Genomic DNA, 18,275 nt, shown 5'->3' on the forward strand with positions numbered 1-18,275 from the left:
CCTGTTTCAGCATGCACAAAGCGAGGTCCATACAGAAATGGTTTGTCGAGATCAGTGTGGAAGAATTGGAGTGGCTTGCACAGAGCCCTGACTTCAACCCCATCGAACACCTTTGGGATGAATTGGAACAACGACCGCGAGCCAGGCCTAATTGCCCAACATCAGTGCCCGACCTCACTAATGCTCTTGTGGCTGAATGGAAGCAAGTCCCCGCAGCGATGTTCCAACATCTAATGGAAAGCCTTCCCAGAAGAGTGGAGGCTGTTATAGCAGCAAAGGGGGACCAACTCTATATTGATGCCCATGATTTTAGAATGAGATGTTCGACAAGCAGGTGTCCACATACTTTTGGTCATGTACTATACCAGCAGTATGGTGAGACCACTATACCAGCAGTATGGTGAGACCACTATACCAGCAGTATGGTGAGACCCCTATACCAGCAGTATGGTGAGACCACTATACCAGCAGTATGGTGAGACCACTATACCAGCAGTATGGTGAGACCCCTATACCAGCAGTATGGTGAGACCACTATACCAGCAGTATGGTGAGACCACTATACCAGCAGTATGGTGAGACCACTATACCAGCAGTATGGTGAGACCACTATACCAGCAGTATGGTGAGACCCTATACCAGCAGTATGGTGAGACCACTATACCAGCAGTATGGTGAGACCACTATACCAGCAGTATGGTGAGACCACTATACCAGCAGTATGGTGAGACCCTATACCAGCAGTATGGTGAGACCACTATACCAGCAGTATGGTGAGACAGCTATACCAGCAGTATGGTGAGACCACTATACCAGCAGTATGGTGAGACCCCTATACCAGCAGTATGGTGAGACCACTATACCAGCAGTATGGTGAGACCCCTATACCAGCAGTTAGAACCCCGATGTCCTCAGTCTTTTCTCTCTGATATTGTTTGTGGTGCTGTTTAAAGTCGTTTGTCTATCTACCCCTCCATTATTAATGCGGGTGGGTGGTTTGGGGTTGTTATTTTGGAAATGAGCATATTTTGGGGATGTGCCGCCACGCTCTGCGGGCCACAACGCTGAGGCCTCTGTAATGAGCTCTCGTGGTGCTTGGGGGGAACACACGCTCACACACACACATACACACACACACACTCACCATGCCTGATGAGCAGAGCTATCGCTGCCACAGCAAATACACACACACACACGTCTCACCACCCCCACACACCCGTCCCCTCACACACCCACACCGAGCCCCAATGACACAGACAGGTGATATTGCATGTCTTTTGTGTTCCTCAGATCATTGTCTGAGCCATTTCAAATAGTATTTCATTGAGCTTTATCTGCTGGACTGAACACACAATGGAGGTGCAAACAGAGTCTATTCACACACACAAACACACAAACAAACATGACTAGACTATTCACTACAGCACTGCTATAGGCATGGGACAAGTAGAGGGGGATATATGGATGGAGAGAGAGAGAGAGAGAGAGAGAGGAGAGGGGGATATAGGGATGGAGGAGAGAGAGAGGAGAGGGGGTTATAGGGATGAAGAGAGAGAGAGGGGAGAGGGGGATATAGGGATGGAGGAGAGGGGGATATAGGGATGGAGGAGAGAGAGAGGAGAGGGGGGTATAGGGATGGAGGAGAGAGAGAGGAGAGGGGGATATAGGGATGGAGGAGAGAGAGAGGAGAGGGGGTATAGGGATGGAGGAGAGGGGGATATAGGGATGGAGGAGAGAGAGAGGAGAGGGGGTTATAGGGATGAAGAGAGAGAGAGGGGAGAGGGGGATATAGGGATGGAGGAGAGAGAGAGAAGAGGGGGATATAGGGATGGAGGAGAGAGAGAGGAGAGGGGGGTATAGGGATGGAGGAGAGAGAGAGGAGAGGGGGTATAGGGATGGAGGAGAGAGAGAGGAGAGGGGGATATAGGGATGGAGGAGAGAGAGAGGAGAGGGGGGATATAGGGATGGAGGAGAGAGAGAGGAGAGGGGGTATAGGGATGGAGGAGAGAGAGAGGAGAGGGGGGATATAGGGATGGAGGAGAGAGAGAGGAGAGGGGGGTATAGGGATGGAGGAGAGGGGGATATAGGGATGGAGGAGAGAGAGAGGAGAGGGGATATAGGGATGGAGGAGAGAGAGAGGAGAGGGGGGATATAGGGATGGAGGAGAGAGAGAGGAGAGGGGGGTATAGGGATGGAGGAGAGAGAGAGGAGAGGGGGATATAGGGATGGAGGAGAGAGAGAGGAGAGGGGGGTATAGGGATGGAGGAGAGGGGGGTATAGGGATGGAGGAGAGAGAGAGGAGAGGGGGATATAGGGATGGAGGAGAGAGAGAGGAGAGGGGGATATAGGGATGGAGGAGAGAGAGAGGAGAGGGGGTATAGGGATGGAGGAGAGGGGGATATAGGGATGGAGGAGAGAGAGAGGAGAGGGGATATAGGGATGGAGGAGAGAGAGAGGAGAGGGGGATATAGGGATGGAGGAGAGAGAGAGGAGAGGGATATAGGGATGAAGGAGAGAGAGGAGGGGGATATAGGGATGGAGGAGAGGGGGATATAGGGATGGGGGAGAGGGGGATATAGGGATGAAGGAGAGAGAGGAGGGGGATATAGGGATGGAGGAGAGGGGGATATAGGGATGGAGGAGAGGGGGGTATAGGGATGGAGGAGAGGGGGATATAGGGATGGAGGAGAGGGGGGTATAGGGATGGAGGAGAGGGGGATATAGGGATGGAGGAGAGGGGGGTATAGGGATGGAGGAGAGAGAGAGGAGAGGGGGATATAGGGATGGAGGAGAGGGGGATATAGGGATGGAGGAGAGGGGGATATAGGGATGGAGGAGAGGGGGGTATAGGGATGGAGGAGAGGGGGATATAGGGATGGAGGAGAGAGAGAGAGGAGGGGGGATATAGGGATGAAGGAGAGAGAGAGGAGAGAGGGATATAGGGATGGAGGAGAGGGGGATATAGGGATGGAGGAGAGGGGGATATAGGGATGGAGGAGAGGGGGGTATAGGGATGGAGGAGAGAGAGAAGAGGGGATATAGGGATGGAGAAGAAAGAGAGGAGAGGGGATATAGGGATGGAGGAGAGAGAGGAGAGGGGGATATAGGGATGGAGGAGAGAGAGAGAAGAGGGGGATATAGGGATGGAGGAGAGGGGGGTATAGGGATGGAGGAGAGGGGGGTATAGGGATGGATGAGAGAGAGAGGAGAGGGGGATATAGGGATGGAGGAGAGGGGGATATAGGGATGGAGGAGAGAGAGAGGAGAGGGGGATATAGGGATGGAGGAGAGAGAGGAGAGGGGGGTATAGGGATGGAGGAGAGAGAGAGGAGAGGGGGATATAGGGATGGAGGAGAGAGAGAGGAGAGGGGATATAGGGATGGAGGAGAGAGAGAGAAGAGGGGGATATAGGGATGGAGGAGAGAGAGAGGAGAGGGGGGTATAGGGATGGAGGAGAGAGAGAGGAGAGGGGATATAGGGATGGAGGAGAGAGAGAGGAGAGGGGGATATAGGGATGGAGGAGAGAGAGAAGAGGGGGATATAGGGATGGAGGAGAGAGAGAGGAGAGGGGGTATAGGGATGGAGGAGAGAGAGAGGAGAGGGGATATAGGGATGGAGGAGAGAGAGAGGGGAGAGGGGGATATAGGGATGGAGGAGAGGGGGGTATAGGGATGGAGGAGAGAGAGAGGAGAGGGGGATATAGGGATGGAGGAGAGGGGGGATATAGGGATGGAGGAGAGAGAGAGGAGAGGGGGATATAGGGATGGAGGAGAGGGGGATATAGGGATGGAGGAGAGAGAGAGGAGAGGGGGATATAGGGATGGAGGAGAGAGAGAAGAGGGGATAAAGGGATGGAGAAGAAAGAGAGGAGAGGGGGATATAGATATGGAGGAGAAAGAGAGGAGAGGGGATATAGGGATGGAGGAGAGAGAGAGAGGAGGGGGATATAGGGATGGAGGAGAGAGAGAGAAGAGGGGGATATAGGGATGAAGAGAGAGAGGAGAGGGGGATATAGGGATGGAGGAGAGAGAGAGGAGAGGGGGATATAGGGATGGAGGAGAGAGAGAGGAGAGGGGGATATAGGGATGGAGGAGAGAGAGAGGAGAGGGGGATATAGGGATGGAGGAGAGAGAGAGAAGAGGGGGATATAGGGATGAAATATCGTCAGAAGAGAAGAGGGCAAGAGTACTCGTTTACGTGAAGAATGAATAAATAAACTAATAAATTGATCCATAAATAAATGAAGGAATACTTAAATAAACCCACAAACACATGGATTAACAGACAATCAACTAAGTACTAATGGATGTCAAAACAACACGTATCTCTTAACCCTATTCCCTCTATCCTCCCCCCTCCTTTTTGTCTCTCCGTCTCCTCCCTCCACCCTCTTCCCTCTATCCTCCCCCCTCCTTTTCGTCTCTCTGTTTCCTCCCTCCACCCTCTTCCCTCTATCCTCCCCCCTCCTTTTCGTCTCTCTGTTTCCTCCCTCCACCCTCTTCCCTCTATCCTCCTTGCTTTCCCATCTTTTCTTCTTCTGGTGTTTGCTGGTCAGCAATAATCAAAACCACTTTCTGGGGGATTAGCTAGCAGCCTGTTTTTCTAGCTTAGCCCAGTGGACCAGGGCTGGGTTGTACCATCCAGTGGACCAGGGCTGGGCTGTACCATCCAGGGGGGCTAGGGGGTAGGGGGGGGGGGGTCAGGGGAAGGGGATTCCCTTATCAGGCCCCTGCTTCTGGAGCCAGACGTACAGCAGGAGCGATTGCTTTCAGAGCCCCCTTGTCCCGCCCCGCGTAGCCTTCCCGTGCCCCAACAAAAGCCTGCTAGTAATGTGATAATGCCAGGGTTAGCGGTTAGCTTAGCGCCGCCACGTAGCGCTAAGGACTGGAGCGTGAGCGGAGGGGCGTGCATAACCAAGAAGTCTCATCCAAAGAAATGGATGATCTTTGTTGTGACTGAAATCACACTTTGCTTCGAACGTTAAAAACGGGGGGTTGATACGTCAGGGGTAAGAAAGGGTCTTTGATGATGTGACTTGTATTGTCTGTATTCTACAACATTTGGGATGGAGAGAAAATGAGAGAGAGGAAAAAGAGAGGGAGGGAGAGAGAGAGAATGAGGTATAGGGAGAGAGACGGATGGATGTGGAGGGAGGGAGGGAGGGAGGGAGGGAGGGAGGGAGGGAGGTGGAGGGAGGGAGGGAGGGAGGGAGGGAGAGCGAGAGAGAGAGAGAGATAGCGAGAGAGAGAGATGGTTTCTTGTGGCCTGACATTAGCTTTCTCTTCCCCTCTCCTCTCCACAGTCAACATCAGAGGGAAAGAAATCCCTGCAATTGTAGAGCTGCCACTATTGTGTGTGTGGAAAGGTGTTAGGCGGCGCCGGCTGGGCAGACGTGTGTAGTAACGGTATCTCCCTCTCTCTAGGTGGTGTGTGTGGAGGTGCGTGGCTCCGCGGGGCGCAGGCAGGGCAGACGTGTGGGTCTGAACTGTCTCCAGGACGTAGCAGTGTGTTGGTGGTCCCTGGCTAACACTAATGAAGAACTGTGGCCCTGGACCCCTAGCCATACACACACTGAGAGGGACAACCTAGTGCTACTGAGCTGCTCCAGTACCGAGGGCCTCAAGGTTAACACACACACACTCACCTCAAATGTATTTACACATTGAAGCTAATGTCACCTTTTATTTGAGGCAGTTTTCATACATATCTGTTTTACCGTTTAGAAATGAAAGCACTTTATGGATCTAGTCCTTCCATTTGAAGAGTGTGTTACAGTAGTCAAACGTGTAGTATTCAGGGGACGAGGAGAGGGAAGGGAGAAACCAATGCCTGTATCAACATTATAGAGCATCTCTGGCATGATCTCTTCAACATTATAGAGCATCTCTGGCATGATCTCTTCAACATTATAGAGCATCTCTGGCATGATCTCTTCAACATGATAGAGCATCTCTGGCATGATCTCTTCAACATTATAGAGCATCTCTGGCATGATCTCTTCAACATTATAGAGCATCTCTGGCATGATCTCTTCAACATGATAGAGCATCTCTGGCATGATCTCTTCAACATGATAGAGCATCTCTGGCATGATCTCTTCAACATTATAGAGCATCTCTGGCATGATCTCTTCAACATGATAGAGCATCTCTGGCATGATCTCTTCAACATGATAGAGCATCTCTGGCATGATCTCTTCAACATGATAGAGCATCTCTGGCATGATCTCTTCAACATGATAGAGCATCTCTGGCATGATCTCTTCAACATGATAGAGCATCTCTGGCATGATCTCTTCAACATTATAGAGCATCTCTGGCATGATCTCTTCAACATGATAGAGCATCTCTGGCATGATCTCTTCAACATTATAGAGCATCTCTGGCATGATCTCTTCCACATGATAGAGCATCTCTGGCATGATCTCTTCAACATTATAGAGCATCTCTGGCATGATCTCTTCAACATTATAGAGCATCTCTGGCATGATCTCTTCAACATGATAGAGCATCTCTGGCATGATCTCTTCAACATTATAGAGCATCTCTGGCATGATCTCTTCAACATGATAGAGCATCTCTGGCATGATCTCTTCAACATTATAGAGCATCTCTGGCATGATCTCTTCAACATGATAGCGCATCTCTGGCATGATCTCTTCAACATGATAGAGCATCTCTGGCATGATCTCTTCAACATGATAGAGCATCTCTGGCATGATCTCTTCAACATGATAGAGCATCTCTGGCATGATCTCTTCAACATTATAGAGCATCTCTGGCATGATCTCTTCAACATTATAGAGCATCTCTGGCATGATCTCTTCAACATTATAGAGCATCTCTGGCATGATCTCTTCAACATTATAGAGCATCTCTGTCATGATCTCTTCAATAATATCACACACACACAACCTCTTCAATAATAGAGGGGCCTTTAATGATAAAGAAGAGATGCTCCAGTGGTCAGGCTTAAAGGCACTCCCTCCCTCCCTCCCTCCCTCTCTCTCTCTCTCGCTCTCACCCCCTCCCTCCCTCCCGCTCTCACCCCCTCCCTCTCTCTCTCTCTCTCTCTCTCTCTCTCTCTCTCTCTCTCTTGTTCTTGCTCTTTGTTGTCTGTCATCTTTTCTCTCTTTCCATCTCTTTTCCAGAACAATCCTTACACGCGGTCACACGGTGTGTGTGTGTGTGCACGTGTCTGTGTGTGGATGGGATTTGGGAATGGTGCATTAGCCATCTCAAGGGTGGCGTCTTACAGTATGTTCTACGCCATCTCCTAAAACAAGGGGAACTAACTAAGCAGTTGATGTGACTTTACGGTGGTCGTGTGTACGAGCATGCCTGTCTGCTTCCACCTCTCAGCCCCTGTGTGTGTGTGTGTCACCTCTCAGCCCCTGTGATAACCCTATGTGACCTGTTTCCGTGGCAACCTGCGTAGGAGTAACGTACCATCGCCGAAAAGCAGACGGAGAAACCAAAATTACCAAATGAACACGGCTTAAGCCCTGGCGCCTCGCACCTCCTGTAAACGTATGTAAATATGCACCAGCATAGAGAAGAGGCGGGAGGAAGAGCGTCGCCAATCACATGAAAACAAAATGCTAAAAGAACAGGGAAGGAGAGAAAAAAATGAATATTGAAATCATCAAAGCAGATGCTGTCGTACGCTTTTCTGCTTGTTTAGGAACACTCTCTGCACTCGTTTATCACACTCCTCCTTCACCTAGTTATTTTATGTTTTCCCCTCCTCCCTCCTTGGTTTTAAAAGAACATTAAAGTCCCCTCTCTTGCATCGTTTCTCTAATGAAAGTGTTTGTTGTCATTTTTCAGATGCGAGGTGTAAAATGAAGTGTGTGTGCTTTCGCGTGCGTACGTGCGTGCGTTTTGATGGCGCGGTGTGAAATTAAACAAGCAGTTTATTTAAGAGGTGTGGAGAGAATCAAACACTCAGAGCTCATCTGAGAAGACTACGGAGAAGAGAGCCAGGGACTTCAATCACTTCAAGCTCATATATACGTTTCTTTTGTTCAGCCAGATATCTGCCATGCTAAGCCTATTTAACACTCGCTCCAGACATTTAAAAGCCTGATTCCTGTTCCCTATGTGGTCTTAGTTCTATACAACATGAGAAATATGATTTATGATTTATTTAACATTTAGTTAACATTTGAAATGATTCTTGGAATTTCTGTTAAAAAAAGAAGGAAACCACTTTTTTTTATTTCATGTCTGTTTTGCGTTCAGTGTGTGTGTGTGTGTGTGGGGGGGGGTTCTGTGTGTCTCTCTGTGTTTTGTTGTCCAGTTATGTCTCTAAGCAGTTTCTCCTCTGTTGTTTGATCTAAATGTGTGATTCCACCCAAATTATGAATGAATTATTCCAGACATGGATATCCATTCCTCCCTACATGGTGTCTCTAGATGACAACAAACACATGACTTCAAGAATAAAACAGAACTCACACATTTTACTGAACATGGGACTATATAGTTATTTATTTAGACACCTAACAAATGATGAAACTCAATCAAAGGACAACAGCATGGTTTCCTAAATATAGAAATATAGAACAAAACCTTCCATGAATTACTTAGATTAATGGCCTAGTATTTGCTGTAATGTAACAATTTGTGTTATGATTTCAGATTTTCAGAAGAGCTCTTAGATTTGTGAAAACACCCAGGGGTGAGGTCTAGACAGTGCTATACAGTCTTACAACTATGTAGTGAGTGTGTGTGTGTGTTCGTGCCCATGTGTGTATACGTGTTGACTTTGTCTAACCATACCTACCTTTACCTCCCAAACTTCTTCATTGACTTTGTCTAACCATACCTACCTTTACCTCCCAAACTTCTTCATTGACTTTGTCTAACCATACCTACCTTTACCTCCCAAACTTCTTCATTGACTTTGTCTAACCGTACCTACCTTTACCTTCCAAACTTCTTCATTGACTTTGTCTAACCGTACCTACCTTTACCTCCCAAACTTCTTCATTGACTTTGTCTAACCGTTCCTACCTTTACCTTCCAAACTTCTTCATTGACTTTGTCTAACCGTACCTACCTTTTACCCACCCCCCCAAGCGTATTCATTCTCATCACCAAAACATCCCTCTCACCCTCTCCCTCCACCCCTCACCCTCTCACCCCCTCCCTCCCCTCTCCCTCCACCCCTCACCCTCTCACCCCTCCCTCCCCTCTCCCTCCACCCTTCACCCTCTCCCTCCCCCCTCACTCCCTTCCCTTACATCCCTCCCTGATCTCTCCTTCACTCTGTCTCTGCCCCTGTCTTTCTGTGCTCTGTGAGCTGTGTAATTGTCTGTGTGAGGCCCGGTGCTGTGAACAAGGGGCCAGGCTCTCAGCTGGCCCCGCCCCTGTTCTCTTCCATGACCGGGGAAGGAGAGGAGAACAATAGTTTGGACCAATCACTGAAATAGACAGGAGGAGTCCCAAACCTACTTGCTAGGGAGGAGACGGTCTCCCTACCAACGAATGAGGGAGGTCGTGCTTTTCTGTCTCTGTTTGTCTCTCTCTCTCCCTTATCTTTTCTCTCTCTCTCTCTGTTCTGTCTCGGTTTGTGTCTTTCTCTCTCTCTCTCTTTTCTGTCTGTTGTGTTTTATGTGATGATGCACAGCCCCTGGTCTATAGTGATGTTGGGGGAGTCCCCACTCCTGACCTTGGGTGTTGCGTGTTAGTGTGGCAGAGCAGAGGAGATGATCTGGTTGTATCCCCTCACTGGGTTTCTTAGGGGCTTGCAGTATGTCCCTGAGAAACTCCTATCCCTACTCCTATCCTTACTCCTACTCCTATCCCTACTCCTATCCCTACTCCTACCCCTACCCTTACTCCTACCCATACGCTATCCCTACTCCTACTTCTATCCCTACTCCTACTCCTATCCCTACACCTACTCATACCCCTAGTCCTATCCCTACTCCTATCCCTACTTCTACTCCTATCCCTACTCCTATCCCTACTCCTACCCCTATTCCTATCCCTACTCCTACCCATACGCTATCCCTACTCCTACTTCTATCCCTACTCCTACCCCTACTCCTATCCCTACCCCTACTCATACCCCTAGTCCTATCCCTACTCCTATCCCTACTTCTAATCCTATCCCTACTCCTATCCCTACTCCTATTCCTATCCCTACTCCTACCCCTACTCCTTACTCCTACCCATACGCTATCCCTACTCCTACTCCTATTCCTACTCCTACTCCTACTTCTATCCCTACTCCTACCCCTACTCAAATCCCTACCCCTACTCCTATCCCTACCCCTACTCATACCCCTAGTCCTATCCCTACTCATATCCCTACTTCTAATCATACCCTTAGTCCTATCCCTACTCCCATCCCTACTTCTACTCCTATCCCTAGTCCTATCCCTACTCCTATCCCTACTTCTACTCCTATCCCTAGTCCTATCCCTACTCCTACTCCCATCACTACTCCTATCCTTACTCCTATCCCTACTCCTACGCCTATCCTTACTCCTATCTCTACTCCTACCCCTACCCCTACTCCTACTCCTACTCCTATCCCTACTCCTACTCAGATTACTACTCCTATTCATACTCCTATCCCTACTCCTACTCCTATCCCTACTCATATTACTACTCCTATTCCTACTCATTCCCTACCCCTACTCCTATCTCTACTCCTACTCCTATCACTACTCCTATTCCTACTCCTATCCCTACTCCTACTCCTATCACTACTCCCATCACTACTCCTATCCCTACTCCTACTCCTACCCCTACTCATATCCCTACCCCTACTCCTATCCCTACTCCTATCCCTACCCCTACTCATACCCCTAGTCCTATCCCTAGTCCTATCCCTACTTCTAATCCTATCCATACTCCTATCCCTACTCATATTCCTATCCCTACTCCTACCCCTACTCCTTACTCCTACCCATACGCTATCCCTACTCCTACTTATATCCCTACTCCTACCCCTACTCATATCCCTACCCCTACTCCTATCCCTACTCCTATCTCCACCCCTACTCATACCCCTAGTCCTATCCCTACTTCTAATCATACCCCTAGTCCTATCCCTACTCCTATCCCTACTTCTACTCCTATCCCTAGTCCTATCCCTACTCCTGCTCACATCACTACTCCTATCCCTACTCCTATCCCTACTCCTATCTCTACCCCTACTCATACCCCTAGTCCTATCCCTACTCCTATCCCTACTTCTAATCATACCCCTAGTCCTATCCCTACTCCTATCCCTACTTCTACTTCTATCCCTAGTCCTATCCCTACTCCTGCTCACATCACTACTCCTATCCCTACTCCTATCCCTACTCCTACGCCTATCCCTACTCCTATCCCTACTCCTATCACTACTCCTATCCCTACCCCTACTCCTATCCCTAGTCCTATCCCTACTCCTATCTCTACCCCTACTCATACCCCTAGTCCTATCCCTACTCCTATCCCTACCCCTACTCATACCCCTAGTCCTATCCCTACTCCTATCCCTACTTCTACTCCTATCCCTAGTCTTTTCCCTACTCCTACTCCTATCACTACTCCCATCCCTACTCCTATCCCTACTCCTACGCCTATCCCTACTCCTATCCCTACTCCTACTCCTATCACTACTCCTATTCCTACTCCTATCACTACTCCATCACAACTCCTATCCCTACTCCTATCCCTATCCTTACTCCTATCCCTACTCCTATTACTACTCATATTCCTACTCCTATCCCTATTCCTACTCCTATCCCTACCCCTACTCATACCCGTAGTCCTATCCCTACTCCTATCCCTACTTCTAATCATATCCCTACTCCTATCCCTACTCCTATTCCTATCCCTACTCCTTACTCCTACCCATATGCTATCCCTACTCCTACTTCTATCCCTACTCCTACCCCTACTCATATCCCTACCCCTACTCCTATCCCTACTTCTAATCATACCCCTAGTCCTATCCCTACTCCTATCCCTACTTCTACTCCTCTCCCTAGTCCTATCCCTACTCCTGCTCCCATCACTACTCCTATCCCTACTCCTATCCTTACTCCTACACCTATCCCTACTCCTATCCCTACTCCTATCACTACTCCTATCCCTACCCCTACTCCTATCCCTACTCCTATCCCTACTCCTATCCCTAGTCCTATCCCTACTCCTATCCCTACCCCTACTCACACCCCTAGTCCTATCCCTACTCCTATCCCTAATTCTACTCCTATCCCTAGTCCTAGTCCTATCCCTACTCCTATCCCTACTCCTACTCCCATCACTACTCCTATCCCTACTCCTACGCCTACCCCTACTCCTATCCCTACTCCTACTCCTATCACTACTCCTAATCCTACTCCTACTCCTATCACTACTCCCATCAATACTCCTATCCCTACTCCTATCCCTACTCATACGCCTATACCTACTCCTATACCTACTCCTATCCCTACTCCTATTCCTACTCCTATCCCTACCCCTACTCCTACTCCTATCCCTACTCCTATCCCTACTCCTACTCCTATCTCTATCCCTTCTCCTATGCCTATCCCTACTCCTATTACTACTCATATTCCTACTTCTATCCCTACTCCTACGCCTATCCCTACTCCTTCTCCTATTACTACTCCTATCCCTACTCCTATTCCTACTTCTATCCCTACGCCTATCCCTACTCCTACTCCTATCACTACTCCTATTCCTACTCCTATCCCTACTCCTACTCCCATCACTACTCCCATCACTACTCCTATTCCTACTCCTATCACTACTCCTATCCCTACTCCTATCCCTACTCCTACTCCTATTCCTACTCCTATCCCTACACCTACTCCTATCCCTACACCTACTCCTATCCCTACTCCTACTCCCATCACTACTCCCATCACTACTCCTATCCCTACTCCTATCCCTACTCTTATCACTACTCCTATCCCTACTCCTATCCCTACTCCTACTCCTATCCCTATCCCTATTCCTACGTCCTATGTCCTTGTACCTGGTGGTGCCAGCACTCCATGTTGACACAGTGTGTGTGGCTGTCTGAGAAGGGGCAGGGGTGAGGTGGTGAGATGTGGTTTATGGGGCCAGCAGTGTGTGTGGAGGGGAGGTGTGGCTACCAGCTAGTCCTATTGAGGAGTGTGTGTGGAGGGGAGGTGTGGCTACCAGCTAGTCCTATTGAGGAGTGTGTGTGGAGGGGAGGTGTGGCTACCAGCTAGTCTTATTGAGGAGTGTGTGTGGAGGGGAGGTGTGGCTACCAGCTAGTCCTATTGAGGAGTGTGTGTGGAGGGGAGGTGTGGCTACCAGCTAGTCCTATTGAGGAGTGTGTGTGGAGGGGAGGTGTGGCTACCAGCTAGTCCTATTGCGGTGGCATCGGGGATTTGAAGGGCGGTGATAGTCAGGGTAAGAACTAAGAGGTGTGGTGATAAGTGTAGCCTAGGTGTGTGAGAGAGTGTACGTGTGAGTGTAAGGTCGCGTGAAGCTGAAGCCTGTGTGTGTGTGTGTGTGTGTGTGTGTGTGTGTGTGTGTGTGTGTGTGTGTGTGTGTGTGTGTGTGTGTGTGTGTGTGTGAAGTGTGAGACCCAGCCCTGCAGTGGGGGCAGTACCCAGAGAACGGGGGTCCGTGGCTGGAGCAGGTGTGGCTCACCATGAGGCTGGCAAAATGCCAACCCACCACCCTCCCCCTTAACCTCCGCCTCTCACACACACACAGTCTTAAGCACACACACACACACTCTTTCACTTTCTGTGCTGTCAGCACCTCACCCCCTCCCTAAAATCCTCCCCCTCACCGCCCCTCTCCCCGTCTCTCCTCCCCCGCCCACCCCCCGGGGTGCAAGCAGGAGCTGGCTCGAGGGGATTATGGGTAGAAAAAAAGGGAGCCTAAAACAGTCATCTGTTTCCTTCCTGCTGTATTCCCAAATGGCACCTTATACCCTATTTAGTGCACTACTTTTGTCCAGGGCCCATAGGGGGGCCCAAAGGGCTCTGGTCTAAAGTAGTGCACTATAATAGGGAATAGGGTGCCATTTGGGATGCAGCCCATGGTGGGCAAAACCTGCCTAAGTCCCTTTTTGGAGGAGCCTGCCAAACTCCTGGCTTTGCTTTATTTTGCTCCAGGCAGGCAGGGAGGCAGATAGGGAGGGAGGCAGATAGGGAGGGAGGCAGATAGGGAGGGAGAGACAGACAGAGGCAGGCAGGGAGGGAGACAGGCAGGGAGGCAGATAGGGAGGGAGGGAGACTGGCAGGGAGGGAGACAGGCAGGGAGGGAGATAGGGAGGGAGACAGGCAGGGAGGCAGATAGGGAGGCAGATAGGGAAGGAGATAGGCAGGGAGGGAGATAGGGAGGGAGACAGGCAGGGAGGCAGATAGGGAGGGAGGGAGACTGGCAGGGAGGGAGACTGACAGGGAGGGAGACAGGCAGGGAGGGAGACTGACAGGGAGGGAGACAGGCAGGGAGGGAGACTGACAGGCAGGGAGGGAGGGAGAGAGACAGGGAGGGAGGGAGGGAGACAGATAGTGAGGGAGACAGGCAGGGAAGGAGGGAGGGAGGGAGGACAGACCTCTTCTGTCTATCCATCTAAATGAATTACAGTCAGCCTGTCCCTGTAGCTACACGACACCCACAGCCCTATTGTTTGTGTGGCAGTGTTCTGTACCCACAGCCCTATTGTTTGTGTGGCAGTGTTCTGTACCCACAGCCTATTGTTTGTGTGGCAGTGTTCTGTACCCACAGCCCTATTGTTTGTGTTGTGGTGTTCTGTACCCACAGCCCTATTGTTTGGGTGGCAGTGTTCTGTACCCACAGCCCTATTGTTTGTGTTGTGGTGTTCTGTACCCACAGCCCTATTGTTTGTGTTGTGGTGTTCTGTACCCACAGCCCTATTGTTTGTGTTGTGGTGTTCTGTACCCACAGCCTATTGTTTGTGTTGCAGTGTTCTGTACCCACAGCCCTATTGTTTGTGTTGTGGTGTTCTGTACCCACAGCCCTATTGTTTGTGTGGCAGTGTTCTGTACCCACAGCCCTATTGTTTGTGTTGTGGTGTTCTGTACCCACAGCCTATTGTTTGTGTTGCAGTGTTCTGTACCCACAGCCTATTGTTTGTGTTGTGGTGTTCTGTACCCACAGCCCTATTGTTTGTGTTGTGGTGTTCTGTATCCACAGCCTTATTGTTTGTGTGGCAGTGTTCTGTACCCACAGCCCTATTGTTTGTGTTGTGGTGTTCTGTACCCACAGCCCTATTGTTTGTGTTGTGGTGTTCTGTACCCACAGCCCTATTGTTTGTGTGGCAGTGTTCTGTACCCACAGCCCTATTGTTTGTGTTGTGGTGTTCTGTACCCACAGCCCTATTGTTTGTGTTGTGGTGTTCTGTACCCACAGCCCTATTGTTTGTGTGGCAGTGTTCTGTACCCACAGCCCTATTGTTTGTGTTGTGGTGTTCTGTACCCACAGCCCTATTGTTTGTGTTGTGGTGTTCTGTACCCACAGCCCTATTGTTTGTGTTGTGGTGTTCTGTGTCAAAAGGTTACCGACTTTCTGTCGTTTGTGGGATTCAATTCAATACAACTTTATTTGTCCCCTTAGGGCAATTTACACACCTAGGCAGTGGTATTGTTTGTTGTTTAGTGTGTATGCCAAGTAAACTTGTAGGAAATGCGGCAGGAAAACATTTGTGACCTTGAGTTGAATGGAGAACTTATCATTGACTTGCTTGATTGACACTCCATCTCTAGAGGGTGTAGTAAAGCTATGCTGTTATTGTAGTCTCTCTCTTCTCTCTTCATCCCCTGTCCTCTGTCTACCACTCTGTTTTTCTCCTGCTCAGTCTAACCCTTCTTTCTCTCACACACTGTCCCTCTTCCTCTCTCTCTCTATCTCACTCTCCCCTCCCTCCCCTCCCTCTCCCCCCCAGGTGCTCAGCTCCATGCGTACCGAGGGTGACCCGTTGGACCTCCGCTTCAGTCTCATGCAGCCCTACCAGCTTCTGTCCGTGGAGCTGCCTGAAGGACCCCAACAAGGATCCCACACCACCACCACCGGGACGTCCTGGGCAGACGCCTGCGTGTACGAGTGTGCCCGTGGCCGCCTCCATCGTCTCTCGGCAACCCGTATCCCCCTCTCCTCGCGCCCCGTCTCCTGCTCCCGCCACCCCTCCTCGACCACCCTGCTACTGGGCCTCAGCGACTCCTCTCTGGTCCTCTACGATGAGAGGAGAGGGGTGTCGCTGCTCGCCCCCTGCCCCATACCACCCGTCCTGATGGCCTGGCACCCTGCAGGGGGGGTGGTGGTGGTGGGGGGAGGCCAAGGGGAGCTGATGACCCTGGATGTGGCCTTGGCTCCCCTAGGTAGAAACAACTTTTATTTTTAAAGGCCAGCACTCACTTTTCCCCCTTTTATTAGCATTTTGTATGTTTTATTGAATAGAGGAGAGACAGTGGGAAAGATAGGTAGAGAGTGTGTCACAAAGGCAGTGGGCCGGATTCGAACCAATTCCGACACCGGCATACATGTGGTCCTCTGTAGCTCAGCTGGTAGAGCACGGCGCTTGTAACGCTAAGGTAGTGGGTTCGATCCCCGGGACCACCCATACACAAAAAAAAAAAATGTATGCACGCATGACTGTAAGTCGCTTTGGATAAAAGCGTCTGCTAAATGGCATATTATTATTATTATTATTACATGTGTGCTGCAGGCGAATGCACTGACCTCTAGACCACAACATTCACTTGAATATAAGTTGCAATTGAAGCTTTGTTTTACCATGTCTTAGTAGACCACATAGTGTCAAACATCTCAGCTGGCACCTTCCTCAGTGGGCACCTTCCTCAGTGGGCACCTTCCTCAGTGGGCACCTTCCTCAGTGGGCACCTTCCTCAGTGGGCACCTTCCTCAGTGGGCACCTTCCTCAGTGGGCACCTTCCTCAGTGGGCACCTTCCTCAGTGGGCACCTTCCTCAGTGGGCACCTTCCTCAGTGGGCACCTTCCTCAGTGGGCACCTTCCTCAGTGGGCACCTTCCTCAGTGGGCACCTTCCTCAGGGGGCACCTTCCTCAGTGGGCACCTTCCTCAGTGGGCGTGGTGCATCTGAGACACACCTGAATGGCCTTTCTGTAATAGTCAGACACAATGTTGCAGCTTCATTATGTTACAATATACCTTTATTTATACATAATAAAATACTGTCTATTTTCAAATAGGGCTTTACGTTTTCTGTAATTCTTTGTTGTTGAGACATTTTGTGTGTGAAATAACACTTTAAATAAATGTTTAATTTGATTGATTCATTATTTAAAATGATTTTGCTCCTCTAGGGTTGACCCTGGTGGGAGAGGACCCAGCCCCAGCCACCACCACTCTGAGGCTGACCCAGCATCTGCGCTGTCCTGGGGGGCTGGAGGGGCTGCAGTGGGCTGGGGGGACGGGGCTGGATGGAGGGGTAGAGGGAGTGGATACACTGATGCTGGCTTTCCACGGAGGACCACTGGCCGCACTGAGATTCAGACTGGGTGAGTGGAGAGTACAGTACCATGTGAAACAACACACACATTTTCCAAGTATGACCTCTGTCTCGCTCTGTCTGTCTCTCTTTGTCTCGCTCTCTCTCTCATGCGCACACACACACACACAAACACACTCTTAACACAAGGGTGGCAAATCCTCCTCCTGGAGAGCTACCCCATATCTGTATGCAGGCTTTTGCTCCAGCCCTACACAAACACATCCTCAGCCAATCAAGGTCCTGAGGAGCAGCTGATTAATAGAATTAGGTGTAACATTGTGGGGCTGAAACAAAACCCTGCACTCCCTGTATCTCTACCTCTCCAGAAAGAGGTGTAACAGTGTGGGGCTGAAACAAAACCCTGCACTCCCTGTATCTTTACCTCTCCAGGAAGGAGGGTTGGTTGGCTGGCCACCTCTGCCCTAACATCCATCCTGCTTAGTGGTATTAAAGGAGATCAGAAGTCCCATCCCCTTTCCTGTTTTATATTGCATTGAATGTAAGGACAGAGACAGGAGAGGTCTAGACGGGACTCAAACGTCGCCAGGTGGTAAGGTAACCTAAATGTGGTCCTGAGTTGTGAGCACTACCACTGGACCATTCTCCAGCACCACTTCCATACTGCTGAGGGAGGTTAATTTGTGTAGTGCTGGAACAAAACCCTGCATACCTACTATCTCTTTAGGAGGAGCATTGGCCACATCAACCCCTGCCCTGATACATCCATACAGTCTCTCTCTCATACACACACGCACAGACACACACACACACACACACAAACACACA

General features: G+C 49.9%; 1 protein-coding gene across 8 annotated transcripts in view; it reads left to right on the top strand.

Moving 5' to 3' along the window:
- LOC121572793 (WD repeat containing planar cell polarity effector) overlaps positions 1-18,275 on the top strand; it is a 146,621-nt gene that overhangs the window by 76,867 nt on the left and 51,479 nt on the right. For all 8 annotated transcript variants that reach the window (XR_006657922.1, XR_006657923.1, XR_006001918.2 and 5 more), the window contains exons 9-11: positions 5,424-5,624; positions 15,904-16,336; positions 17,302-17,496. Coding sequence is in view for 4 of the 8 variants with exons in the window: in XM_041884827.2 (XP_041740761.2) it covers positions 5,424-5,624; positions 15,904-16,336; positions 17,302-17,496 (829 nt within the window). In the remaining 4 variants the exon portion in view is untranslated. The remainder of the gene's footprint in view (positions 1-5,423; positions 5,625-15,903; positions 16,337-17,301; positions 17,497-18,275) is intronic.

The sequence above is a fragment of the Coregonus clupeaformis genome, chromosome 37 (assembly GCF_020615455.1).
Source record: "Coregonus clupeaformis isolate EN_2021a chromosome 37, ASM2061545v1, whole genome shotgun sequence".
NCBI classification, from domain to species: Eukaryota; Metazoa; Chordata; class Actinopteri; order Salmoniformes; family Salmonidae; genus Coregonus; species Coregonus clupeaformis.